Genomic DNA, 27,903 nt, shown 5'->3' with positions numbered 1-27,903 from the left:
ATTAACTCCAGGCTAGTTTGGGAGAGCCATGTGAATCTGCTTTTCTTCTGAGAAGACTAGTAGGAGAACATCTGGGGACAAATAGAGTGAGAAAGAAAAGTTACTTTGCCTAACAGTACTGCGTACCTTTTCTTTCTCTTAAGTAGTCAAATTGTATTTTCAATACAATTAGAGGTTACTTATTTAGAAAACGCATAGTATCTTAGAATATTGAATGTTCTAGGTGTTTTTACAAACATGAGGGCACTGATTCCTGAAGACAATCTTCAGGGTACATACTATTATTGTCCCCATTTGATGGATAAGGAAATTGAAACGCACAAATAAATTGACCAAGGACACAGAGCTAGTAAGAGCTGGGGTTTATTTCTAAAGTCTGTTGTTTTAAACATTGGATGCATGAAATTGACTTTTACTAAAACATGTTCACGGCTCTTGCTAAACATTTGAAGGAAGGCACCTAGTCTACATCTTTCTTTACTATTCTCTGTGTCTTTTATTGGCCCACAATTTAGTATTTTATATAGATCTATTGTACAATTCCATCTATCATGGAATAAAAATTTAAAGCTGGAGGACACCTCAGAGATCATTTAGGCCAATCTGTCACTTTTATAGGAGAAGTGAAATGAGTATCTGAGGTCAAAAACCTAGTGAGCAGCATGTCTGGGACTTCTGACTCTAACATTCAGTTCTGTGTTCTTTCTCCGCTGCCATGAACAAGCTTTTGCTAGTTGAAAAGGCTTCTCAGTTTATTTAATTATGAGCCCCCTTAGTCTCCCTTCATGCACTATTTGGATAAAGTCAGTTACTTCGTCCAAAAAGGCTCCTTTCTTCCCTTGAACATGCTCATATCTTTAGCCCTAACAGAGAGCATTATAGTTGAATTTTCCCCCCCTCAGGCATAGAATTGCTTTTAGAAGGAAAAGTAGAAAAGAGGAGTGATTTTCATTTGAGGCTAGCTTTCCTGAAGCTTCCTGTGTTATTAAAAAAGCTTGAGGTTATTAGAATGAAAACAGGAAAAAAAGTGTACTCTTGCTAACTCCAGAGATTAATGCCTGTGAAAGCTGACTGCAGCTTGAAATTTTTAGCTCCACACATGTTTGATGAAAGTGTCACATGTCCTATATATGGGAAGCAAATATTTATTGTCAAAAATAGTCTGGTCTCTCTTGACTTGTGTTAGCTTCCTGCAGCTGGGCAGAATACATTTTCACATTGGATTAAAACATAGAAATAACGCATTTTTGCTAGACAGTTGTGATTCAAATATAATATTGAGAAGAAGGTCATTGCCAGGTGTCCGTCAATACTGTTATTTTAAAATTAAGTCAGTCACTGATATTTTTTTTCCACGGAGCAGTTTAGATGAGTCGATTTTAACCAGAGATTAAAACTTTCAACTCAATTGTAATAAAATTATCCTTGGATTTGGTATTAAAGTGCATTTCTGAAAGTAAGAATAAGGTTTGTATTTATTAAAGCACCTTTTGAGAGGTATAAGCAAAACAGAAAATAAGTAAGAAAACTCATTTCAGCATATAGAGCAAGTATGAAAAATGGTAAAATACTGAATGGTTTGGATAATGGTAAATTCTGAATAGTTTGAGTAAAAATCAGACTTATAGCACCTGGATCTAGAAGTAGACAAAATACCCCTAAAACATGTCTACAGAAAACTCCCATCAGTGCTGATAAAAGACACACAGTCCGGTACAAGTGTACTATTTTATTCACCCTTCCTGCAACATTGAAAACTCTCCAACCTATCTTATTAATTACCTTTAACTTCACTAAGATCCTAATTCTGTGATGTATTCATGGAGGGCACCAAATCTCTTAGTAGATTCCCTATTTTTCTCTTCTCTTTATATGACAACATCCTCAGGTGAATCATTACTAAAATAATACTTTGAACAGTAATTATTTGGAATTTGTATCCACGCATTAATCATGATGGATTGGTTGTGGGTATATATATCACCATTTGTAAACATTTATTGAATGCCTACTGTGATATATTAGTTGGGATTCACAGATTTTCTGAAATAAGCAATTCAAGTTAATGAGGGTAAGTTATTCTTGTTCACACTATGACTGTTGATATTTATCTGTAGAACAGTAATAAAAGCTTGCATGCCCTGCACTTACTATATGGGAGTTACGATTTAAGCTCCTTACATATATTAACTCATTTTATCTTTACAACAATCTGTGGTATAGGTGCTATTATGGCCATTTTAGAGATGAGGGTGAGTGCCAGGTTAATTAACTTGTCAGCCAGCGTCACACAGCTAGAACATGGCAGAGTTGGGGTTCAATCCAGGTGATTGACCCCAGAATCTGCACTCAGACCAACTCCACCATCCTTCATATCCTGTGGTCAAAGCAAGAATTAAGTTTCCAATTTATATGATTCAAATTCCCACTAAATAAGAAAAAGGTTCTATAATTTAGCTGAATTTTAAATAAAAATACAAGTCAGTCACTTGCATTATTCCCTGAAATTCACAGAAATCTCTTATAATATTTTGTTCCAAAAGAACTAGGATCTTCTAAAGCCATATGACTTCATTGTGTACATTAATTTCTTCATGCTCACACAACCCTGTAACCCACCAAGAGAGGGGGTAGGCTTAAAAATGCAGACTTTAGAACCCCACAGTAACCAAATCCCAGTTCTGTCACTCCTTAGATGACTTGGAGGAAGTAACTTGACCTCTCTGAGACTTGGTTTTCTCGTATTTAAAATGGGATGAGGGGTGCCTGGGTGGCTCAGTTGGTTGAGCGTCCGGCTTCAGCTCAGGTCATGATCTCACAGTCTGTGAGTTCGAGCCCCGCGTCGGGCTCTGTGCTGACAGCTCAGAGCCCGGGGCCTGTTTCAAATTCTGTGTCTCCCTCTCTCTCTGACCCTCCCCCGTTCATGCTCTGTCTGTCTCTGTCTCAAAAATAAATAAACGTTAAAAATTTTTTTTTTTAAAAAATGGGATGAAAACAGTACGCTTCTCAGAGGATTAAGTTAACCTGCCAATGTAGAAGCATTTAGTTCTGCTGTGTTCTGAGTACTCAGTCAATGTTAGCTGTCATTATTGTCAGTGTTCATAGTCCCATAATGTACTCCACCCAGGCAGACATGGCACGGACATGGGAATTGCTACAAGGGAGAGTAAGTTTCTTTTCAACCAATGCAGCATTATCCCTTCAGTGATAATGAATGGCCCTTCTTTTTTAATCATCTTCAAACTTCAAGGGACTTCATCCAGTTTATTTTTGTCACTGCTATTTCTAATAACTGCCTCCTTAATTGAATCACGCTCCGATTTAAGGAGTGATTTTATTTTGAAGGAATCTAAAAGAGACTGTGATTCTAATGAAATCATCCACCAAGAAAATCCTATCTTAATAATTGCAATGTGGAGAAAACTATCATGAACAATCCAATAGATGATTCAACACTCTAATTCAGGTGTGAAAGTAGAACTAAGGTAGCAGTCATAATTAATGATCTAAAAGCAGTCATAACCATGATGTTGCATAGTTACAAAGCAACCATACAAATGTATTTTGATGATTTGGTAATGATATAGATGCTTCTGTTTTTATCTTTTAATCATGGTCAGGTGAGTGAAACTATACATAAATTACCATCTGGTTGCCTGAATTGAGTTTTCATTATGTTGAAGAAAACATTTTTTTTAAGACAAATAGAATTGAGGCTCAGAGGTTCAGGATAGTCTATCACCTGCTAAGACTTGGCATATAGAATATCAAAGAACATATGGAGTTTTTGAAGTTTTGCTTGTAATATGGATATGTCATTAGGGTCTTAAGCTTCTTGGTGAATGTTAGCTCCCTATTGGTATAGAATATATCACTATTCCTGCACATGGTGAAGAAATATATGCGTATTTGCATTAGGATAATATTTAGTTAAAGGAATTATTATCCACCTAAATTACAAAAGTCAGAAAATAGAATCATTTGTAATTTATACTCCTCTTCATTATTCAATTACCAGGATGGTTACTTTACTGTATAAGTGTAACCTGAAATTGTTCTCTCCCTGAAATTTCTTGTGGACTAGTTCAGTTGAAGATTCAGATGATCATACATGAGGAGCTAGACGAGTATCATAAATGAATTTGTGGGTAGTAATAGTGAGTGGTGGGATCCTGGCCAACTGGAGGTGCCCTCAATGGGGTACAGCCAGTAATCAGCTAAAGAGGATGTTTGAGAGTTTCCCAGTGTGTGGACCAAAAATATATATGCATATAAACTGCATATAAGCTGGATATAGCTCAGACTGCCAGTCTGCAAACTTTATCTCTCATCCTTTTCCACCTCATCACTTCTCTTCTGCATTGTGGCAGTGGCTCCTGACTTCTGCTGTATTTGTGTCCAGCCCTTTGTTTATACACCAGGTGATTTTTTTGCAAGATTCCAATGATCACTGTGTCACTCTCCTTTTTCAAACAACCTCTGCATCACCACAGTGAAGTGCAGATTATCTACCACAACACGTAAGAGGCCCTTTTTGAATCAAGCCTCTTCTTACTTTGTCAGCCTCACCACTCATCACTCTCCCTACTTTATGAATACTGATTTAGAAATACAGAATTACGTACCTTTGTCCCAGTACACCATGGTATTGATGCCCCTGTGTGTGTTCTCTGTAACTGCAATTTTGTCCTCATCTTGCCCAACTGATGGACATCATTCAAACATTACTTAGGCCTCAGGACCTCTCTGAAGGCTCCCCTCTCGTGCATATTTCTAGGCTATACTACAAATGGTCCTCAAAACACAGCTCTCCTTAAATGCCTTACACGTGTCACATTGATCCGTTCAAGCCTGTATTCCACGTCTGCCCACCTTATTAACAGCTCTTTCTTCATGCAATGAATAGATCTTCTCTGACTCTTTTGTTGTTCCCTGATGTCTAGCACAGTGCCTGGAACATAGTGTGTATTCTGTCATTGTGTGTGGATCTGAATATTAACTTGTTGCAAACACAATTTCCATATTCTGATATGAAAGTGGTAGGAAAGATAATGATGAATGTTTTTGTGGACATTTCTTAAAAGGGCAAATAATTAAAAATACTTTATCTCCAAGACAATAAATCTATTTTTTTTTTTGATCCCTTAGTCATATAAGGGTTATATGTTTTCAGATTCATTTTATTCTAGGAATTTATTAGTTGGCATAATCGAAGAGAAAACACTGTTTAGGAAAGAGGACGAAACCTTATAAATCTCAGTTGTGGACTGATTTCAGAAAACACAAATACACTACTGACCAGTTGGACCATATCAGGCAGTACGTCCACTGGTTGTGTTTAATGGGCATTTATAGTATAGTGTTTGGCTCATGATGCTGTTTGAAGCAATCTTCTCTTTACACTACACTGAGTATATGGTTCATTTTTTTTTTACCTGTGTGATTTATGTGTCTGTTTTCCACAGCTTTTGTTTTGATATCAAAAACCATTAATCCTTCAAAGTCCTGCAATTGTGATATTAACTACCAACAGCTTTGATTTGGAATTGGCATGAGAGTATGCTTTAATGATTTTATAATAATTCTGATTTGTTTTTAAGTGACAATGTTTTTTACCACTGAAATCCTCAAATACAGAATTTCCTCTAACACTTGAATAAAAATATGTTCGCTCCCATCTAGGCCTATGAGTTTGCTTCTTTTCATCAACCTTTAGTTAAGGCTAATGTTTAATGGCTCTTAGTTTATTTACTGGCAAAGTACAATTTTATTTATTGCTTTTATGAATTATGGAGAGATATATATATCCCCATATGAATATATATGGATATATGTAAATTGTTGGCAATCAGTAATGAATTTTATTTTAATAACCCTATATGTTTTTTGAAGAAAACATATTAAAGGCTAATATCAGGGTCACTATAAACAATGTAATTTCACTTGCAGGTTGTTCTAATGACTACTATTGTCATTGACACCATTTTTAAAAAGTGTAGGCTTAACATGCCTCTGGGGTATAATTCATTTTTTGCCTAATTAATAAGAATAATATAATTCTTCAGCTTTGATAGAAACTATGATGGTGATTTTGGTGCCATTAAACCTGCATATGAAGTTTTTGGGTTTTTTTTGTTTTTTTTAATTACGGTTGGTGTGTTTGTTTGGAGAAGGGGTATAAGGGGAGAGTGACATCAAGCAGGAGTTATTGAGAAGAAAACAACTAGAAATGTGTGGGTCTTTTAGCTTATCTGCTGAGACGCATGCACACTTCACTGATGGAAGTGTTTGCAAGAGAGTACAAAACCTCTGGGGAAAAAAAAATGATCTAACATTTAGTTCATATGCAGGTAATTCATTCTTTACAGGACTTTAGGGGAAAAGGCCAAAAGCTATTTGCCATTTGCTTTTTTATCCCTTTATTGGGTTATTCATAATTTTGAAAAATATTCCAGGATTCTGGCTTCACTTAGAGAAATCAAGCACTTGCAACTGAAGGCAAAGGAACTACTTTTTAGACAATAGAAAAGCCTAGGCATTAACTGTCTTTTTGGAACTTGGTGTTTTTCAGGGAATGATGTACCTGGAGGAAAGACGGCTTGTTCATCGGGATTTGGCAGCCCGAAATGTCTTAGTGAAATCTCCAAACCATGTGAAAATCACAGATTTTGGACTAGCTAGGCTCTTAGAAGGAGATGAAAAAGAGTATAATGCTGATGGAGGAAAGGTGGGTATCTTTTTAGAACAATAGTGCTTGAAAATATAGTATGATATCCTTTTATCTCCTTATATATTATAAGAAGAAGTCAATAAGCCTGAGGTTAAGAGATTATAAAATCTCAGCTCTACCATTTGCCTTCTCTCCCACCCAGGGTCAAATGTATATATATGAACCAACTTCCATTTCTCAAAAGTAGCCAAAATAAGACAATTAATCTCTAGTGGTCCTTATGTCACATCCAGTGTGGGAAGTAGGTGGATCCTTTGGAAATCCAGATATTACACTTAAGGGCCATAGACATTATTTCATTGATCCTAAGAACGCAGGGCTAGCTACTACAGAGAGACCCAACTATTCTTTCATAGTAACCTGCCTAGTATCAAGAACCATAACTCACTGGAAAGTTCATCATCCTATTTAACTTTGAATCCTCCTATACCAGGTACAACAGATTCCTCTTAATATGGTTGTATTTTTTTAAGCTTTTATCATAGAATATGATTGACCAATTTACTTTATTTATTTTTTGATTCTCTCCACCAGAATGCAGCCTGCTATGTCCCAGGAATCTTAACAGTGCCATTGCCTCTTCTACTTCTCTGACTCTCTAGTCTCAGGCCCTGCCTGACAACTGTATTCCTGCCATATGGTCCCGGCTCATGCCTTAGTTCCGGCTCTTGTTTTTCTCATTAACCTGATGCTAAGATTGCTGGCCTTGGCTATACAGTGAGGATATCTCTTCTCCATCTGGAGGTCCCCCTAGCTTATATGGCAAAACTTGGACCAGGAGAGGCCAAATGAAATAAGCAAATGCAACTTTAACCTATGTATAAACTCATGCTAACAAAAAAAGTTATTAAAGTGTCATATAAATATATTTATCATGTGCCTTATTTATCATGAGCCATCCAAATATATGTTATAAATATTTTGCAATGCTTTCAAATGCTTAGCATTGATTTTATGTATCATGTAGTATATGATTTTTATATAACTTTGTATGATATCTTATATAACTATATATCTTCAAATCTTATCACAAGACAAAAGAAAATAAAATTTAAAAAAACTTAAGGTTTGTAGTATTTCCTGACCTTTCCTTGATTTTATTAGACTATTTTGCCTGTTTACTACCAAATTGCAGCAGTTTGAGACCACAGCTTTGAAATTCACTACAAGATTGCACAGTAGAAGTCCATAAATCACATGACTTGACTTGTCTTAAGAACATACAGCTGTAGGATTTGCCTAAAGCAAGATTCATTATAGCTTTAAATGCCTAGTTACCATTAAGTCTTTATCAAGCCACCTGTGATTTAAACTTACTTCTTTAACACAATGTCTGTAGTCCATAAAGTCAGCTAACTCCTTGCCCATAGGGAAATTACTTTCAATGTGTCTTCTGTTCCCTTTCACTGAATGCCATGATTCTGTCATAGAGTTACCTTGATGTCACCTTGGTGAGCAGCGAACCTCATGATTTCAAAGGCCTATTTAGTTTTAAGCTTTCAACTGCAAAGTAGAAGTGTTTATCTTTATTCTGTAGAACCTAATTATATTTTCAGCTATATAATGCTGCCCTTCCTAGTTGAAACTTACTCTGCTGACCCATCATCAGCAGGGTATGTGAGTTGTTTTTCTTGTAGTGGTAATAGATTGGTACTGATCCTCTCGTATCCTTTTATATAATACCTATTTTGGTATGTATTTTCAATACTGGCTAACCAAAACAAGGGAGACCATTTGTGGCCGGGGAATAAAGCAAGCCTAACTTTGGAATACATTATTGTGGGTGTTTTAAGTGACCAGATTATATGAGAGGAAAAAGGAAAGGGCAAGTGTAGAAAGAGTCCATTGTACTGGTGGTCTGAAATGTTCTGAAGGGATAACTGAAAATGTAAGGAGTCTCATTTTGGGGGCAAAAATGTAATAGACAATATTTTTAGAAGCACATGTCTTAGATGTTTAGAGTAGTATTGAGAGTCATAATAACTAGTAACTGAATTAATTGCTGAACATTAAGAAATAGAGAAAATGATACTTATTTTATTCTTTTACTTGTCACTGTTTTTGAAGCTTTTAAAAATATATCTTTAGGTTATTTCACTTTTAGAATTTTATAAATTTCAATTCATTGTTCCCTGTATTAGAAAATAACATTTATTATTAAGTACTGCTGGTGGGAATGCAAACTGATACAGCCACTCTGGAAAACAGTATAGAGGTTCCTCAAAAAATTAAAAATAGAACTACCCTATGACCCAGAATTTGCACTACTAGGTATTTATCCAAGGGATACAGGTGTGCTGTTTCGAAGGGGCACATGCACCCCAATGTTTATCGCAGCGCTATCGACAATAGCCAAAGTATGGAAAGAACCCAAATGTCCATCGATGGATGAATGGATAAAGAAGATGTGGTGTATATATATATATACAATGGAGTATTATTCGGCAATCAAAAAGAATGAAATCTTGCCGTTTGCAACAATGTGGATGGAACTGGAGGGCATTATGCTAGTGAAATTAGCCAGAGAAAGACAAATATCATGACTTAACTCATATGAGGAATTTAAGATACAAAACAGATGAACATAAGGGAAGGGAAGGAAAAAATATAAAAACAGAGAGGGGGAAAAAAACATAAAAGGCTCTTAAATATAGAGAACAAACAGAGGGTTGCTGGAGGGGTTGTGGGAGGGGGGATGGGCTGAATGGATAAGAAGCATTAAGGAATCTATTCCTGAAATCAATGTTGCACCATATGCTAAGTTGGTTGTAAATTAAACAATAAATAAACTTTAAAAATAACATTTTATTATTATTATTATTATTGTATTTATATTTTCTATATACACAATCAAAAAATACAACTGAGGCAAGCCTAGAAGCTCATAGTTTGAGAAATGACTATAGAAATGAATTTTTATATAACTATAAAAAGTTAACTTTTTATTTCTCTTTTTATTTCTCAGATGCCAATTAAATGGATGGCTCTGGAGTGTATACACTACAGGAAGTTTACCCATCAGAGTGATGTTTGGAGTTATGGTAAATAAATCTTCCTTGTGAATTAAGGGTTTTAAGGCAAAATTAAATATATTAGGTTCATGTGAAATATCTTAAACCAACTTATTTTATTGTGTTGGAAATACTTATAAGCCTTGTTTCTTAAAGGAATTAACTCTTTGCTATTCCACAAAAAAAAAAACTGTAAATAATATTGTTATCTGCCTTTTTTTTAATTCTTTCATTCTCTAAAATGTAATATGTTAATATCTCAGTTGAGTTGTCTACCATAATCTTTGGTTTGGTAGCAACTTTTGTGATCATTTTGACAGGAAAGAAAAAAAGTCAACTTTAGTTTAGGAACAATGTCATAGAACCTCATGGCCTTAATTATCAAAAACTCTTTGAAAACATGTTAAAAATGAAAGAATGTCTGTTCTATAATAAGAAAGAAGTTATTGTAACAAAGAACAATTACTGAAAGCAAATAGGTGAAAGCACTAAATGTGAGGGGAGAAATATGAGAAGATTGCTAATCGCACCTTTGATTTTAATTTACAAATTACTTTGGAATAAACAGACACGTTAGAGAGTGAATAATATGAACTGGAAAAGAGTGGTCTTTAAACTTGGAACATTCATGTAATGCATTTAATTTAATTATTGAAATGAGATATTTAGCATCTGTCTATTCACAACCTAAGTCCATCCAGATATTAATGAGAATGACTCAATAGCTTTTCTAAGTTTAAATAAAACCAGTATTTCTTACAAATTAAAAGCACAATGTCCATTTAAGGAAAAAGGGAGTGGTGGGTCTTGAAAGCATGATACAATTTAGTTCACTCAAATTTAAACTTTGCTTTATCTTTATTATTGTTTTTTTTAGGCAAAAGATTTAAGCTATTCAATCATTAAAGAACTTAGACCTCTTATTTAGAAAAGCACAAATTATCTTTAAAAAATACTTAAGAGGCTCTTGGGTGGCTCGGTTGGTTAAGCCTCCTACTTTGGCTCAGGTCGTGATCTCTAGGTCCATGGATTTGAGCCCCATCTTGGTCTCTGTGCTGACAGCTCAGAGTCTAGAGTTTGCTTCAGATTCTCTGTCTCCCTCTCTCTCTGCCCTTCCCCCGTTGGCGCTCGCGCATGCTCTCTCTCTCTCTCTCTCTCTCTCTCCCTCATCTCTCTCTCTCAAAAATAAATATTTTAAAAAATAAAAGTAAAATAAAAATAAGACATTTCTTTAAAGTGTTTTTTTTCCTCATCTATACATGTATGCTATAGGTTTAAAATTTCCATGTAAGGCCTCATGTGTTCTACTCAGCTTAGAAGTAGAAAGTGTGATGTGTTTGAGATTTAAACAAGTATAGGAAAATGCTTGTAAAATTTAGTTGTTGAACTGTAAGGACTTAATAGAAACATAAATCTATTATATATATTATATGGTACAAATTAGCTTATATATTATATGATAGAGATAAATCCATAGATTATATTTTATATGATAGATTATATATTACACATACATTTTGATATATGTCATATACTTTTTTCTTTTTCTTTTCCCTTTTTCCTATGTATGTTTCCCTGAAATAAATGTAACAGTCTACTACAGTCAAATTTTAAATGGCCTCTAAAATAAGTAAGTAGGCAGATAGATGATAGATAGATAGATAGATAGATAGATAGATAGATAAGTAGTACTCTGCTTTGAAATATAGCCCAGGTCATCAATCCATACCCATAAGGCATTTTAGGATTTTTATATATATTATAGTTGATTGCAAAAGGTATACAAGACAGAAACATAATGTTGTTTACAGTGAACCTTTGTAGAAAATTGCCACTGGGTTCATCTTTATTTTTACAAAAATAAATATGCATTGGCTATGGTTTATATCTCTGAATGATAGAATTGTATGTTTTGAGAATGTTTCTGATTCAGTTTTCCTGTAATTGTCCTTCTGCATGAAGCCATCTCTGTTTAACCCTATCTTGTCACTCCTAAAAAGATTTAATTAAATTATTACTGGCAGAAGTAGGGGTTTTGATGTTCCTGATTTTGTTTTTGTATTTATGTTTCTGTTTATTATATTTTCTATTATTTTGATTTGTAATTGCTTTGCATTTTTCTTGTAAGTTCTGATAGAGATATGAGGGCATGTATTCTGTCTTTTATAATTGCATACATAAGTTCATAAAATGTCCTCATTAAATATATATTCTATAAATGTGTATTTATATTGACTGACTGAATAGAAATGGACAGCCATCCAGTTCTTAACTTGTTCCAGTCTGCCTCATGGACACTGAATCTTAATTATTGGCTCTAGGAAGTCATTTTTTAATATGCAAAATTAAGTAGGATTTAAAAAAAATTAAGTTTATTTATTTGTTTATTTTGAGAGAGAGAGAGAGAGAGAGAGCAGGGGAAGGGAAGAGAGAGACAGAGGGACAGAGAGAGAGAGAGAGAGAGAGAGGGAATCCCAAGCAGGCTTCATGCTGACAGCATGGAGCCCTACATGGAGCTCGATCTCACAAACCCATGAGATCATGATTTGAACCAAAACCAAGAGTCACTCAACTGACTGAGCCACCCAGGTGCCTCATAAGTAGGGTTTAATGAAGATCAATCAATTAAATTGTGTCGCTAATTACATTTTTATATAAGAATTATAAGATATAAATATTAATCAAAAAATCAGGTAATTAGTGATCTTATTATAAAGGATAATTGGCAATTCACATATACTTTTATATTTTAAGCTTTGTATTTTTATTATTAGTCAATGATAACTGTTATGAACTAAAAATGAATAAATAATTCATTACAGATGGACATGGAAAAGAAAGCATGGTCCTAATTAATGGATTTTATATTAAACCATATTTTGCATATTATATGCACCAATCAAAATTCACCTGGTGAGACTCCTATACACATACAGCTCTTTCTGAACTTACAATCCTTAACCTTAAGAAATGATAACTTCTTAATTGTATAATTATTAGATCACAAAGAAGAGGTCTGTAATGTGTATAGTATTGTTCAAATCAGAATCATTTTCATCAATGCTAGCTATTTGCATGTTAATATTTAGGGTATTTGCTTTTACAGAACAAATCACTCTTCTAGTGATTCAAGAAGGTGATTTCATTATCTAAGGGATCAACTATTATTGATTCCTTTCAATTTTGTGATGCCTACTTCACATGTATTATGGTATATATGGATCATTCCTCACTCAGGGTCTCACAGGTATTAAAGAAATAAATCTGTGTGTGTGTGTGTGTGTGTGTGTGTGTGTGTGTGTGTGTGTGTTTTCCACTTGTTCTCTTTGTGTGAGTTAAAGAGAGAGCCATGATTATTTACCATAACATAAGGTATTCATTTGGGCACCACAGCTTAGCCCATAGGGCTTCTAATAGCAAAGAGGTTAATGTCAAAATTAGTCAACATCAGATTTTGCCTGCAATCATATTTACTTAATACTGGATACACATGTTTATAGTAAATTGTTTGATAGACTCTAATGCGGTGTAGTGAAAATTAACTAGAATCAGCAAATGTTAACATTACTTAAAAGTAGACATGGGGACATGGGGAAAAGATTCTGTGTTCTGATACGCACTCTGAATTGTCTCTGCTACTCATTAAAAATTTCAAGACAATAATAAGATAATTGAATTTCCCACAAAGATTTTGTCACTGGGCTTCTGCTAATGAATATAGAAATCTGAAGAGCTTTTCTTTAGTCTAATTTTGATTGCCTTCTAGGGAGCTTTCTTTTGTCACTGGCATACTGCTGGTTTATTCAAAGTATGTTGTTAATATGCCTATGTAAATATTTGATCTCCAATTTAGGAGTTACCATATGGGAACTGATGACCTTTGGAGGAAAACCCTATGATGGAATTCCAACCAGAGAAATCCCGGATTTATTAGAGAAAGGAGAACGTTTGCCCCAGCCTCCTATCTGCACTATTGACGTTTACATGGTCATGGTCAAATGTAAGATTGCAAAATAATTTCATCATCACCATCATCACTCTTAGTAAAGCAATAGTACAGATTAATCTACCTGCAAAATGTTTTTGTATATTGAAAAATGTAAAAGTCCAAAAATAATTATGAAAACATCATGTAAACACCTGCGTTTTTGTGATTATTATGAATAGGAAGCAATATCATGCTTCCATGTTATGAAGTCAAAACTATATGACTCTTTCTCTTCTGATTCATTTCACTTTGATTCTTATCATTTCCATGACAATCACATTGTCTTTCATAAAGAGATGTAATTAGTTACAATAATGGTAGTAATCTTTATAGGGAAATAGCAGTCTAAACAAATGATCTGATATAAAGAAAGAAAGCTTGAAGCTGATAGTTGAAAAAATGAATTAAATGGAAATAGGTTTACCAGTTTTAGTCAACAGGAAATAAGCAGGACAGAATGGAAAGTAGGAAGACATGAATCTACAGTCAAATAAAAAGATTATGAATGTTTACTTTTTTTTTTTCAATTTGATCATTTGTTTACATCAAACGCTCTTACTTTTTTTTCCTCCTTTCTATGCCCCAGACACATACGTATTATAAATATGTTTTGGCAGCCTAGGCTCTTAATTTAAATAGAATTAAGGAAGTCTCTGGAGTTTCCTAGTTAATTTAAGTGAGATTAACATTCAGCAATCTTTCTTGTGTAATCTGGGGTTTTCCCCTTTCGATTTACACAGGGTTAGCAAAGAAACAAACTGGTGAAGGTGAATAAGCATCTTATTAATAAGAGACTTTGGACCCAGGTCTACTCAGATTTATATTCATGACATGTGTGATACATTCTGACAGTGAGGAAAGAAATAAAAAATGTGCCTTCCAGTTCAGGTCAGCATGCCCTTTTCTCTAAGCATAGTTCTATTTACTCAATATTTAGTTAGAAAGAAACGGATACCTCCTGGTGAAGTTAACCTTTTTAGGTTCTAATAATTCCAGAAACACCTATTTTCTCATTAGCATCTTGGTATCAACAGCAATTTTGTGTGTGTGTGTGTGCAAATGGATGCATATAGTGCAGCTTTATTAGGAGAGGGAAAAAAAATCAGGTGATATTAATGATACATGAAATGACACCCAAAGACTTCCCAGAACAAGAATAAAAATTGAACTCCCAGAAAAGAGAAACTCACTTTATAACTTTATTGAATCAAGCATCTTCAGTAGTCATCTATGCAAAAAACCTTAAAAACATGCATACATTATATAATTTGATCTCATAAGTAGCATAAGAAATGATTTATATACTTCATTTTGATACTCTGATGAAACAATGAGAAATCAGGAACAGATTTTGCCTAATAGAGAGTTTTACCTTGCTTTTATGAGTTTTAATACCTAAGAAAAGGGTCACTTGGCAAGAAAATCAAGGAAAGCTTAGTACTTGTATTCTTGTGATCTCATCAGCTAAGCAGAGCCTGGGGAGATAAGACCCACTTTATCTAGACTCCCAGCTAAATAATAATACATACCTTGAAAATTGCTGATAGTATTTTTATGCTGCAAAGGTTACTAGTTAGATAAGCTAATGGCTAGTGCTGAACAAACATTACCAATTACTTTGCGTTGTTTTTTTTTCCCCCACCAGGAAAAAAAAAACAGCTTGAGAAAGTTGCTTTCTATTTCTTTCCCCATCCCCACCCCCTCCCCTGTGCTGGTGCACTGCATTGTAACTAAAATTTGTATTCTATGTCACTCCTAATAGAAAATAATAAATTATGTCCCCATCACCTCCTCTATAGCCATCCAAGAAAAATTTTAAAAAAAGAAAGAAAGAAAAAGGAAGCATTCTCTCCACTTAAGAAAAAAATATAGGAGATTCTGTAAGTTCCTATAGTTAGCCTAGGGTTATGTTTCATAAGAAGAAAAATTACTTTTAAGTTAGATCAACAGAATAAAAAGTTTCTCTTATTCACATTTACTTATGAACATCAACAAACTGCTTGAGATAGAACCTTGCCTATTGGATTATTTCTTTCTTTAGCTTTCTTTGTTTTTTTTAGATCATTATTACTAAAACAGTATTTTTCAAACAGCCTATGTTTTCATAAAATTTACATCCTACTTCTTCCTAATTATGGATAGATACAGTGACCCTTTTACTGTGTGTGAATTTCTAGGCTGGATGATTGATGCAGACAGTAGACCTAAATTTAAGGAACTGGCTGCTGAATTTTCGAGGATGGCTCGAGACCCTCAAAGATATCTAGTTATTCAGGTTGGTACATATCTGGACACTGGAACTTTGTAAATCACCATTCATAAATCGATTAAGCAGAATATCATGTGAAATGACTTATGGAAAAGAGGTTTCTAGTTGATGTCAGAACTCCTTCTAGGAATCTTGCCTTAGTATTCAAGTGCCTCTGCTATTGAATGGCCAGATAATTATGATTATCCATATACATAAGAAGTCCTTATCCTCAGATAAACCTTCTAGCACTCTGCTTTTTGTTAACATTATGCGTTAAATCATGTCCATTATTATAATCTTCCCTTTCAGAATAAAAGGAAGATGGATTTTTGTTTTAATCTTGTCCAGGTTTTAACACAGTGAATTAAAAGTGTCAGTATATTGCATTCAATTTCCTAAAATATATTTATAAATATACTTTGTTTTGTTAAGGGAGATATACAGTATCCAAGCAATAACTCAGATTCCAGTGAATGGATGTACATATGAATCAAATAACAGTCCAAAAGAACATTTTATATTAAACACTAGAAACACTGGATTGGATAATTTAAAAATTATAATATATTTCTCTATGATTATTTTGCCTAAATCATAAACAAGTGGACCTTGGGTTACACTGAACTCATTTTCCTCAATGAAACAAGGTAGCATTTATCTTCCTATTAATAGTCTGCCATGAAGATAAAAGTCAGGATGTAGAATCTAATAGTTCCTAGTTATTTTTCTCCCAAATTAACTTGCATAAACCACTTATATACAAAATGTCACATAATTTTGAAAAATACAAAAATCATATTTAAGAAATATAGGAGGCAAAAAAAGAGTAGGGTTTTGGTGTCTCTCCCACCCTTGTTTATATTATTTGCCACTTTTGCTATGATTTTTAAAGCTATCACTTTAACAGTGTCATTCTATAGAATAAATCATGGGGGCGCCTGGGTGGCTAGGTCTGTTAAGCATCTGACTTTGGCTCAGGTCATGATCTGGTGTTTCGGGTATTCGAGCCCCGAGTCGGGCTCTGTGCTGACAGCTCAGAGCCTGGAGCCTGTTTCAGGTTCTGTTTCTCTCTCCCTCTGCCCCTCCTCTGCTCACGCTTTGTCTCTCTCTCTCTCTCTCTCTCAAAAGTAAATAAACATTAAAAAAAAATCATGGAGCCTACATGTCCTGATAACTCTACCCTATCAAACCAACCAAATAAAATACAGTAAAGATTGAGAAGTCAATTGCCCTTTATTACTTACTCTTAAAGTCACAGCTCAAACAACATCTTGGCAATGAAGCCTATACAGTTATTCTCACGTCTGAAATAGATTATGCCTCCCTCAAAAGAGCCATAGCATACTGCTTTAATTACCTCTAATGGCGTTTATCACATTCTATTAAATGTATTTATCTTACCGTGTCATATCTAAGTATGTTACAAGCTCCTTTGTGACTGGTAAATGTGTTAAACAGTTATTTTTTAAACGAGTGCATGAATTTTCAACCACTTGTTTTGATATTACATAAATTTGCTGCAAAGTCCATATATTTAAGATGAAGAATCTTTGTTTGTTTGTCTGGTGGGCAAACTTTTAGGGTGATGATCGCATGAAGCTTCCCAGTCCAAATGACAGCAAGTTCTTTCAGAATCTCTTGGATGAAGAGGACCTGGAAGATATGATGGATGCTGAGGAATACCTGGTCCCTCAGGCTTTCAACATCCCACCTCCCATCTATACTTCCAGAGCAAGAATTGACTCAAATAGGGTAAGAAATGATTATATACCACCTCCCATGTTATTTCTGAGAAACAAATCATGCAAACATATTATAAGCACTGGAATTACAAAATAATTATACAGCTCAATTCCGGGTGATTCCTAGATTAAAAACATACTATACCAGGGAAAGACATGCCATATATAGTTAATTTTGAAACACCAACATAGGTAATAGAATATGTACTCTGAAGTATTTTTAAAATTTCAAAAAGAGGAATGTTGCCTTTGTTGTATGTTAATTAAATCTTAGTTTTAAAAAAAATCTACAACCAATTCAAGCTAATAAAACTCTGTGTTTATATAAATGAAAATTCTTAACAAGATAGGCTCTTTAAAAAAGATGATAGGACTTATTTATTAGTCAAGAGGTGATACAAGTACAACCTCTTTCACTCAAGAGACTTTAAGTATTTCCTGTCACTTTGAAGTCGAAATAGAAAACTGCAATACTTTGAACTATATCAATCCTTTTGGGGGGACTGCAGAACCAATTCTAAGATGTAGATTTAGGTTTTGAAAGAAGCTTCTGAAAAGAGCTTGCATTTAATTTTAAATATTAAGCACACTCTATATGACTATCATTCTTCTTCTGAAAACTGTCAATCCATGTGTTCATTCATTTGTTTATTTTTTAAAAAAAATATTTAATGTTCACTCAACATGTATTGAGTACTCCTACATGTAAGGCATGATTAGACACTTGAGATTCAAAGTATTTTGACATAATCCCTGGCTTCAAGAAGTGACCAGCCTCCTTCATTTAAGAACATTATCATAGCTGGTGGAACAGACAGCATTCTATTTGTCTCGACCACAATCATAAGAAACCTTTCAACTTGCTGCTCATTTTCATAAGTGAAGTTCTTTGCTTTATTTCAGATCCACAGAAAAAATAACATAACACTTACCTGGTGTTTACCCCGTGTCAACATATATATAAACCTGGTGTTTACCCTGTGTCAACACATATATATTAAGTCTCTTATTCCTTACAACAATATCATTAGGTTCTATTAACATTATCTCCATCTTAAAATGAAGAAACTTGTCACAATTAAGTGATTTGACTGGTGTCCTACAGTTAGCCAGTGGGAGAGTAGGATTCTAATGTAGGCAGCCTGCCTCTATCACACATACTGCTGCCTCAAAGTTATTGGAACATGTTATTTTCATCATATGGTTGTTTTTCTTGACATCGACCTCGATGTTTGAGATACATGCAGTTTGAGAAATCCCCCGGGTGATTATGAAATGCATCCTCCAACCTCTCCCATACCTTTTGCTCATTTGCTCCATTTAGAAGGGCTGATGTAGAAGAAGGCAAAATAAATATCTCAATTTTTCTTTTCTATGAAAAATATGTCAGTGCATCCCAATGGGGAGAAGATAACTAAAAGGTTTGCAAATTAAATCAATACTCATTGAACATCAGTCTTGTTTATGGGAAGGAACAAAGTCCTTAAGGTGTATAAAGGAAGCAACCTTCCCCCCTCCATATACTTAGCAACATGGCCAAATTATAACTTTGGTGATTGTAATTTTATGTGACAAATGTATTGCTTTTCTTAAAATAGGGACATTTCAGAAAACGGTTTGCCTTCCTTAACATGAAATGCTATAGGGCCAAGAGCTTGAATCTTTGTCTTTTCATAAGACGTCTCAGATTTCAACTTTCTGTTCATTTTAATTTATGCTCAATGCAAGGAATTCTTAATAAAGGTTTGAATTAACTAAATGAAATTAGTGAGACAAAGTAGAAGCCACATGAGAAATTATTTGGCCTTCAGTTATCATTTCTTATTCCACATTATTATTTAAACAATGTTATCTGTAGATTTCTTTTTAGTTTTTCAGGTCTTTGTTAGGGGAATTGTGCTTAAATACCATTTTATTTTCAGGCATTAAGAGGCCTGATTAATCATCTGTGTTTTGTTATTTAAAAAAAATCTGGTTTTATGTAACTTCATCTGTGTTTTCCTATTTTAAAAAACTTGGTTTTATGTAGCTTCCATGGTAATTTCTAATTTGTGCAAATGCTATTTTCCCTTTTTCTTCCTAGAAAGTTAAGTTATATTATTTTATAGTTAGAAAATAAATTACTTCAGTTTTAGGTTCTGTGGCCAACTTATGTGGTAAGGGAATATCTTAAAGTGAATTTTAATCAAGTGTTTCTTGAGCATATTTGCTAAACTTTGAAACCAAAAACTAATTCGGCTTTTAAATGTAGATTCTTTTGCTCACTAGCTGATAAATTTTACATGTTGTTCTTAATAACTTTACAACTTGTTTCTTCATATGTAAAATAAATACAATGGTAGTTAACTTATGTGATTGCTAAACAATTACCCTTTAAAAAGTGCCAGGCAAATACATACTTAGTCTCTTTTAAGAATCACTCAAATTTCATTTGTACTTATTTCCTTTTCAATATCATATATCACAACGTTTTCTACATATTATCTAGAAAAACCCTATTGATTCAATCACTACTTGACTGAGTACTTCTGCTGATGTGTTTTTTATAGCAAATAAGATATAGATGTAATTTATTCTATGGTGATTTTATTTCAAAGTCTGTATGTATTTTGATACATGTCATGACTTTAAAGCAATGAATCAATTAAAACTACAAAGCTGACATTTATCCAGCAAGTTGATAGATACAGATGCAAGTGTTGCTAAAAAACACCCAACAAATTTAGACCTGTTGTTGTTATTATTATTGTTATTGTTAGCACCTTTTTAATACTATCTCAAATACTTTTATCACAATAATATACCAAAAATGCTTACTCTAGCATGATGAAAATGGAAGAACATGAGAAGCTATCTAACTTCTACAAACTTCAGGTCTGTACATCTGTAAAATGAAGATTTAAAATCTACTCAGAAGTCCCTGGGTGGCTCAGTCGGTTAAGCGTCTGACTCTTGGTTTCAGCTCAGGTCATGATCTCAAGGTTTCATGGGATTGAGCCCTGAATCAGGCTCTGTGCTGACAGCGCAGAACCTACTTGGGATTCTCTCTCTCTCTGTCTCTCTCCTTCTCTCTCAAAATAAATAAATAAACTTCAAAATACCTGCTAAGAATATTGTGAAGGTTATCTTTTTAGGATACCTAAGTGTGTTCCCCATTGATGGATATGTAGGAGATGCTCAATAGTGTGGAAATTAATGAAGACCAAACAAATGAGAGAAGCGAAGCCTCTTTATTCAGATTTGTTATAGCAAGGGACTTCGCCGCTGCCACTTGCATTTTGGCAGAGTCTCAAAGGCACACAAGAGTGGGAAAGCTTTATACTGGAGAAAAGGGCAGGCTTCAAGTATGCCTTGGCTGGGGGCTTTTGGCGTGGGGAAACTATAAGAGGGTAGGTAATTAGAAGTGGGACATCCAGTGTAATTAGTTACAGGTACATATTTGTCTTTCTCTGGTTTGTCCTAAATTGAAAGTGGTGACAAAACTTAGAGAAGCTATTAGTTACTCAAGGCCTGACAACTTTGGTTAAGTTGTTACATATGTTATTATTTAGCTTCCTAGATTGCTGCTGGAGGTAACAATCTGGCTTCCTGCAAAACTTGTATAACAGGACTGGCTTCCTGGCCTGTTTATTATAGATACGGTTTCCCAGGTAAGTTGCTATTAAATTGGGGATTAGACTTCTGTTTTTATGTATGATCTAGCCATTGTCCATTTGTGTATTCAGTCTTTCAATAGGTTTTGGGCTCCATGACTGCCTTCTTTCTTTCTTGATATATTTATTTAAATATATAATGCCTGATGTTTTGAATTAAATCCTTGTACAGTTTTTGAATTTCTGTGCAGGTATTTTTCTGTTCATGTGGGTAAAAATTGTCTTTTTCTTTTGAGTTACCTAGATTTATATTTCTCTGGCATAGTGAATTGTATACCAAATACAGGAGCAATGATAAAGATAGCTAATAACTTGATATGACTAAAAATATTTTAGCTTTAATGATATTGGAAATTTTAATTTAAAATCTTCAGTACATTTTTGTAGAGAAGGTTTCAATTGTTGCAGGATCATTCAGTCATTTGTGATGAATAGTTTTAAAGATGCAGTATTCTACATCTTTCCAAACATATCAGCTAGCTCTCAATTATCCAGGCCAGGGGAAGACAAAGGAATTATAGCTGCTGCACATTGGTGGAGCAGGTGACCCACAGTGGTTCTCTCATGACAATTTCCACTTCTTTCACATCTGCTAAGAAATAACTACATTAACAGATCTGATTTTTTTCCTCCTCCTTTTGCTCTCTTTCTTCCAGAATAGGTTACATGGATAGGTTGAGAAATGAATAAAATGTAAGCAGGAGAAACAAAGGATGAAGAAAAATAAAGGAGCTTAGTATCTCAAAAATGTGATCAGTTTCTAAATAATTGGTTGTAGGCTGAATATTTGACTGCTCATAAAGTGGGATCTTACACACTTTATTTTGTGCTACTATCACTTTTCCCTCAAATTAAATTTTGTAACTTTGATAAAGATATCCTAGTAAGGCTACCACACACATTGTAATTCCCATTAAGAGTTTTACTAATTCATCACTTAGAAACAATAGAGGGGCACCTGGGTGGCTCAGTCATTAGAGAATCTGACTCTTGATTTCATCTCAGGTCATGATCCCTGGGTCATGGGATCAAGCCCCACATCAGGCTTCATGCTGAACGTGGAACCCGCCTAGGATTGTCAATCTCTCTCTCTCTCTCTCCCTCTCTGTCTCTCTCCCTTCCTCTTTTCTTCTTCCCTGCTCATGCACGCTCTCTCTCTCTCTCTCTAAAATTAAAAAAAAGAAAGAAATGCAAAGCACTTTGGTTTCCCCTATAGGATTTATGATATTGTGCCAAATATGCTTCCTAATGATGTATATAAACTAGAAGAAATTCAAGCAAAATGATGATGCAGGGGCAGGGATATAATGATGTCACTTTCCATAATGACATTTGAAAATATAAGAGTTTCAATTACATTTGTTTTTACTGTTCAACAGATCAAAGCTATGATTTCTTATTTTATGGAATCATAAAACTAGTAATAGTATCAGCTAAAACTTATTGACTGCTTACTATGACCAAGGTACTATGCTAAGTATTTTAAATTTACTGTTTCACTTTTATTTCACAAAGCCCTATTAGGTAAACACTAATATTCATCCCATTTTAAAACTTAAGAAAATTGAGCTGTGGAAAGTTTAGATAACACAAATGATAAGAAGCAAATCTAGAAATTGAGTCCAGCTTTCAATAATCCCACATGGAGGCCATACGTAAAATAACAGTGTGGTAGGGGAAAGTTCCTCATTTCAAGTTCCTATTAAACTTCTTACTATGTATGAAACTAACACTTTTCATTCACTTAATGGTAATTGTAAAAAAGAAAATAAATCGGATGTCAGGAATGCCACTTTTTAGAACAAACTCTGGCGTTACAGCCTAGTTATATCATTTAACTAAATTCAGTTTCTTCACTTTAACGATGAGAAAATTGAGCTATATTGCCTATTAAGTGCTTTCTAATTTTAAAAGTACCTTATTATCAAATGACTTTTTGAACTATTATATTTTATGAATTTATATATTATCTTCTGGCAAATATTTAATTGGAAAATGTCCCAAAGCATTTTGTATTGCCTCTGCACCACATGCTTGTGTCCTTATGTGATTGAATATAGAAGAGAAAAACTTAAGGACACAAGTTAAGGAAGCATCTCATAGCTAAATGATGTAGTGGGAGAGTTTTGTGATGATATAACAAGGTTACTCTGGTTGCAATTTACCAAGGATCAATATCAATTCTAACAACAGCTGCTACTTGATGATAAATGATTGTAGTCTCAGGATATTGGTTTTACATTTCTTCCAAAATATGTCAAGGATTCCCACATCGTATCTTAGATGTGATTGGGATTTCTTTTTCTTTTTCTTTCTTTCTTTCTTTTTTTTTTACTCTATTAAGCCAAAAGAAGGAGCTTTCTTACTATAACATGCCATTATCACTAAGTATTTTTTGTCCCAAAGTTTTTCCCATCTAAGTAATAATTTTTATATTGTTCAACTTATTAATTAGGATGGAAGAGTAAATGAATTAATATGTTGGATATTTATCATGGCCTAGGCACTGTGTTGAACAATGAGGGTGCAGAGTTTCAAATCAAAGATTGGCCTAAAAAGAGTTTATATTTTAGTTGGGGAGATAATATTCTGCAAGCAATATGCTAAGTATTTTGGGAAAAAGACAAAGGAAGCCAAATTAGCCTAAGATCGTCATTCTAGCTGCATCATTATTAGAGGATGAGGGTGTAGCTTGGAACAGAAACAGAAACAAGAGTTTCAGTAGTGCAGGTCTGAAATGGGTCAGAAGGAAGGCTGAACAATAAAACAAACCAAACAACCAAACAACCAAACAAACAAATCCTATGTGAAAAAAGGCAAGGAGATGTTTTTTTAAGTATACTTTAAAAATCTTAGGTTTTTTTTTTTTTTTTAATTTTTTTTCAACATTTATTTATTTTTGGGACAGAGAGAGACAGAGCGTGAACAGGGGAGGGGCAGAGAGAGAGGGAGACACAGAATCGGAAACAGGCTCCAGGCTCTGAGCCATCAGCCCAGAGCCCGACGCGGGGCTCGAACTCACGGACCGCGAGATCGCGACCTGGCTGAAGTCGGACGCTTAACCGACTGCGCCACCCAGGCGCCCCTAAAAATCTTAGGTTTTGTAATATTTCCATATCTATACATGCTTGAGAGCTCTTATGTTATCAGAGGAGATGGGGTGAGCTTCCTCCCAAATTTTCTATTTTTTTCTTTGTTATGAAGGCTTGAAACATGACTTTGAAATCTCTTCTCATTAAAATCATCCAATTCAAGCTGATTAAAAAGCATCTGTAATCCAAAGTCAAAACAGTTAATAACTTTAATTTAAAATTTACTTGAGACACAAATTCTGAGTTAGTTTCATTTCAGGCTGACATAGCAGGGTAGTTTTGTAATGTACATTTATATTAATAGTTAAATACTTCATATTTGGTGTGAGAAATAATTGTTTAAGGAAACTAAAGAAACTTAAGGAAATAAAAAAAATCATCCAATTCAAAACAAAATCCTTTTTGGACTTCCTGAAAAACAACTCTTTAATTTCTCTCTTCTGTTTCTTTTGTCATGACCATAATTCAGGTCCCCTCATCACTTCACAGAAATTACTACAATATCTCCTTAACTGACATCCACATTATTTTTTTTTTTGGAAATGGGCTCAATTTGTAAATATATAGTGTTTACATTGTACAAAATGAAAGATACTATTACTGAATATTTTGAGCACCTGACCATTTATCAGCACTAATTCTTTTCATTTTTTATCCTCATTGGTTAAATGAGGATAGTATACCTATCATTTTTATAATAGGATAAATTTGAATGATATATGTTATATTAGATCTCTCTTTATATGATATATAATCCTATTGTCACCAATAGCTGAAGGATTTTTGAACATTTATCTTAGAAAATTCCATGGTCCTTCCAGTTGACCAGTGTCTGCAATTTATTTTCTACTATTCTCTGGCTCACATACACAAAATTTCTCAGAGCTCTAATCTTATCCCACATAGTTGATCTCTTTCAAAATATAGATCATGTTGGTGCTTTCTGTTCTAGTTCAGAAGTGTGGGTAGGTAGTTAATTTAAGAAAGAGGTATCTTTCCTTATACAGTATAGATTTGCCTCTTTTTTCTTTTTTTAATTTTATTTTTTAACATTCTTTTTAAAGTTTATTTACTTAGAGAGAGAGAGAGAGAGAGGAGTGGAGGGGCAGAGAGCTAGGGAGACATAGAATTTTCAATCAGGCTCTGCACTGTCAGCATAAAGAAAGCCCTGTGCAGCGTTCGAACTCATGAACTGTGAGATCATGATCTGAGCAGAAATCAGGAGTCAGATGCTTAACCAACTGAGCCACCCAGGTGCCCCAGGGATATTTGAGAATATCCCTCACCCTCTCAAATGATAGTATTTATGCAGCAAAATATCAAGTGACCTTTTTGTGCTATGTTTTCTCTACCATGATTTTCTTAAAATATGGATATATTATTTTCCTTAGACTACTTTTTGTAAGCTTTTCTTTTCTTTTTATTTTCCCCACTGCTATCATTCTTTTATATATTGCTAACTTCCTATGGATGTTCACTGGATTTAGATCATGATATCTTGTTAAACATAATGAGAAACCCTCTATAGTACAAACTCTAGATTCTTCCTTTAATCTTTTATTTAGATATTACAAACAAAATCAATCTTTCAAGTTCTTAAGTAATAAAGAGATAAATTTTAGACCTCTTTCTCTAATTGTGTCTTCAGGTATCATAAAAATTACTTCTGGCAGATTTAAACTTTGGGTGCATCTCCTTGTTGTAGTACATTATGATCTCCTCTATAGTTGTTTCTTTATTCTGCAGAGAATCTGCTTCTTCTGTTAGCAAATGACTGTCTATATTCCCTTCAACATTTTTTTCTTATCATAAATATTAGTTATTCTCTTTTTCTCCAATCTGAACACAAAGTCTAGTTCTCCTCATGTGTAAAACTAGGACTAATGCCTATAAATGTGTGCTTACAAATGTAATAGAGGCGGAATATTTCCTATGTCATGGTAGATCAGAATGATTTCTCCACTCGCGCTACAGGCTGAAGTGGTAACAAGACATTTAGAACTTCCCAGCTTCAACCTTGATGGAGAAAAGAGGTTGGCAGTACACACATACATACAGACATCGCAACATATTAAGTCTTGCATTTTCAAGTCTCATGCTCCCATTTCTACATAGACATGAACCTTCCTGACCACATCAACAATATAATCTTCTTCCCTATCACTTGCCAGTGACTTTTCCTTCCTTTCTGCTAGCATGTATATCCTTTTCTGGTTTTCCCTAGTTGAAATATAACCAGTAGAATAGATATATAACCAAGGTGGTATTGTCCTTGACCCAAGTAAAGAGATCAAATAAATATAATAATTTTCACTACTGACATGCCCCCTTGTAATATGAGATGGATGCCTAAGTAATTATAAAATCATGGAGTGTCAGAGCAGGAAGGGGTCTTAAAGGCCTTCTAACACAAACCCTCTCATTTTATAGATGCATAAACCAATGCTGGAAAAAAGAAAACCTATAGCTCAGCATTCTTTGCTTTTAAGGGAGAGGTTGGAAGCAATGTTGCAGTTTTTCATGGCTAACATTCAATCCTCTGTTGGCTCTGTCTGGTTTTTTTTGTTTTTTTTTTTTTTCTGGTCAAACCATGGAAATCTTGATTTTGACTTCAAGTCTAATGAGATTTAGCATCAATTGGTTTAAAGGCTCCTGCTGGGAGTGCAATGAGAAGCCAAAGACCCTGCTGCTGTTTTGCCTCTTCTGTTTATTCTTCTGTGAGACTCCCTGTAATCAAGAGTTAATGGTTTAGGAGGATCAAATGGAACCCATAGTGCCAAGAACAAAAACAAACAAAAAGAAACCCACCCAAAACAAAAAACAGGGACAATGACTGTCTGGGGACTTAGTAACTATCATAGGCTTGAAAATAAAATGATCCTTACACGTTTCACAAATGTTTCAAAAATTTTACCTGCAAACCTAAATATAGCCACCATTTATTGATCCCATTTTTATGTGTCTGGTTCTGCTATGAGCTTTTTACCTTATACCCTTAATCTTCACAACAAGGGTAGATAAAAAGCATCATTGTTCTCATTTTATGAAGATAGAGACTGGAGATAGAGGTGACAAATCTTTTTGTTGAGATTTCCAGCTTGTATGGTAAAAAATGAGATTTGAACCCAAATACGTCTGGTCTACACTCTTTGCTTTTAACTTCCACTTTTCATTTGGGGAAAGAACATGTGAAATCAATATATCATCTCCAATAAATAATAATTAAAAATTATTTAAAAAGCCTAATTATTCAAATGAAGTTCGTTAAAAAATAGTTGGTACACATGTCTAGTTACTGTTATTTAAAAAAAATATTTAGTACAATCCTTATGAAAGCATTTTTACTCTAGTTTACAAGGTAATATTTCAAAAAGTACCCTCACCTCTTCTTGAACCTTTTGGAGACTCAAAGTCCACTACAAAAAAATATAATTAT

The 27,903-nt window shown here is 34.1% G+C and overlaps 1 protein-coding gene across 6 annotated transcripts in view; it reads left to right on the top strand.

Annotated features, from left to right (window-relative positions):
* ERBB4 (erb-b2 receptor tyrosine kinase 4) overlaps positions 1 to 27,903 on the top strand; it is a 1,138,707-nt gene that overhangs the window by 1,078,420 nt on the left and 32,384 nt on the right. For all 6 annotated transcript variants that reach the window (XM_019838613.3, XM_003991109.6, XM_019838614.3 and 3 more), the window contains 5 exons: positions 6,572 to 6,727; positions 9,696 to 9,771; positions 13,595 to 13,741; positions 15,907 to 16,004; positions 17,562 to 17,732. In XM_019838613.3, coding sequence (XP_019694172.1) covers positions 6,572 to 6,727; positions 9,696 to 9,771; positions 13,595 to 13,741; positions 15,907 to 16,004; positions 17,562 to 17,732 — 648 coding nt within the window. The remainder of the gene's footprint in view (positions 1 to 6,571; positions 6,728 to 9,695; positions 9,772 to 13,594; positions 13,742 to 15,906; positions 16,005 to 17,561; positions 17,733 to 27,903) is intronic.

Source organism: Felis catus, chromosome C1, assembly GCF_018350175.1.
Source record: "Felis catus isolate Fca126 chromosome C1, F.catus_Fca126_mat1.0, whole genome shotgun sequence".
Lineage (NCBI taxonomy): Eukaryota > Metazoa > Chordata > Mammalia > Carnivora > Felidae > Felis > Felis catus.
The sequence above is the reverse complement of the archived record's forward strand: the minus strand, read 5'-3'. Positions and strand labels throughout refer to the sequence as shown.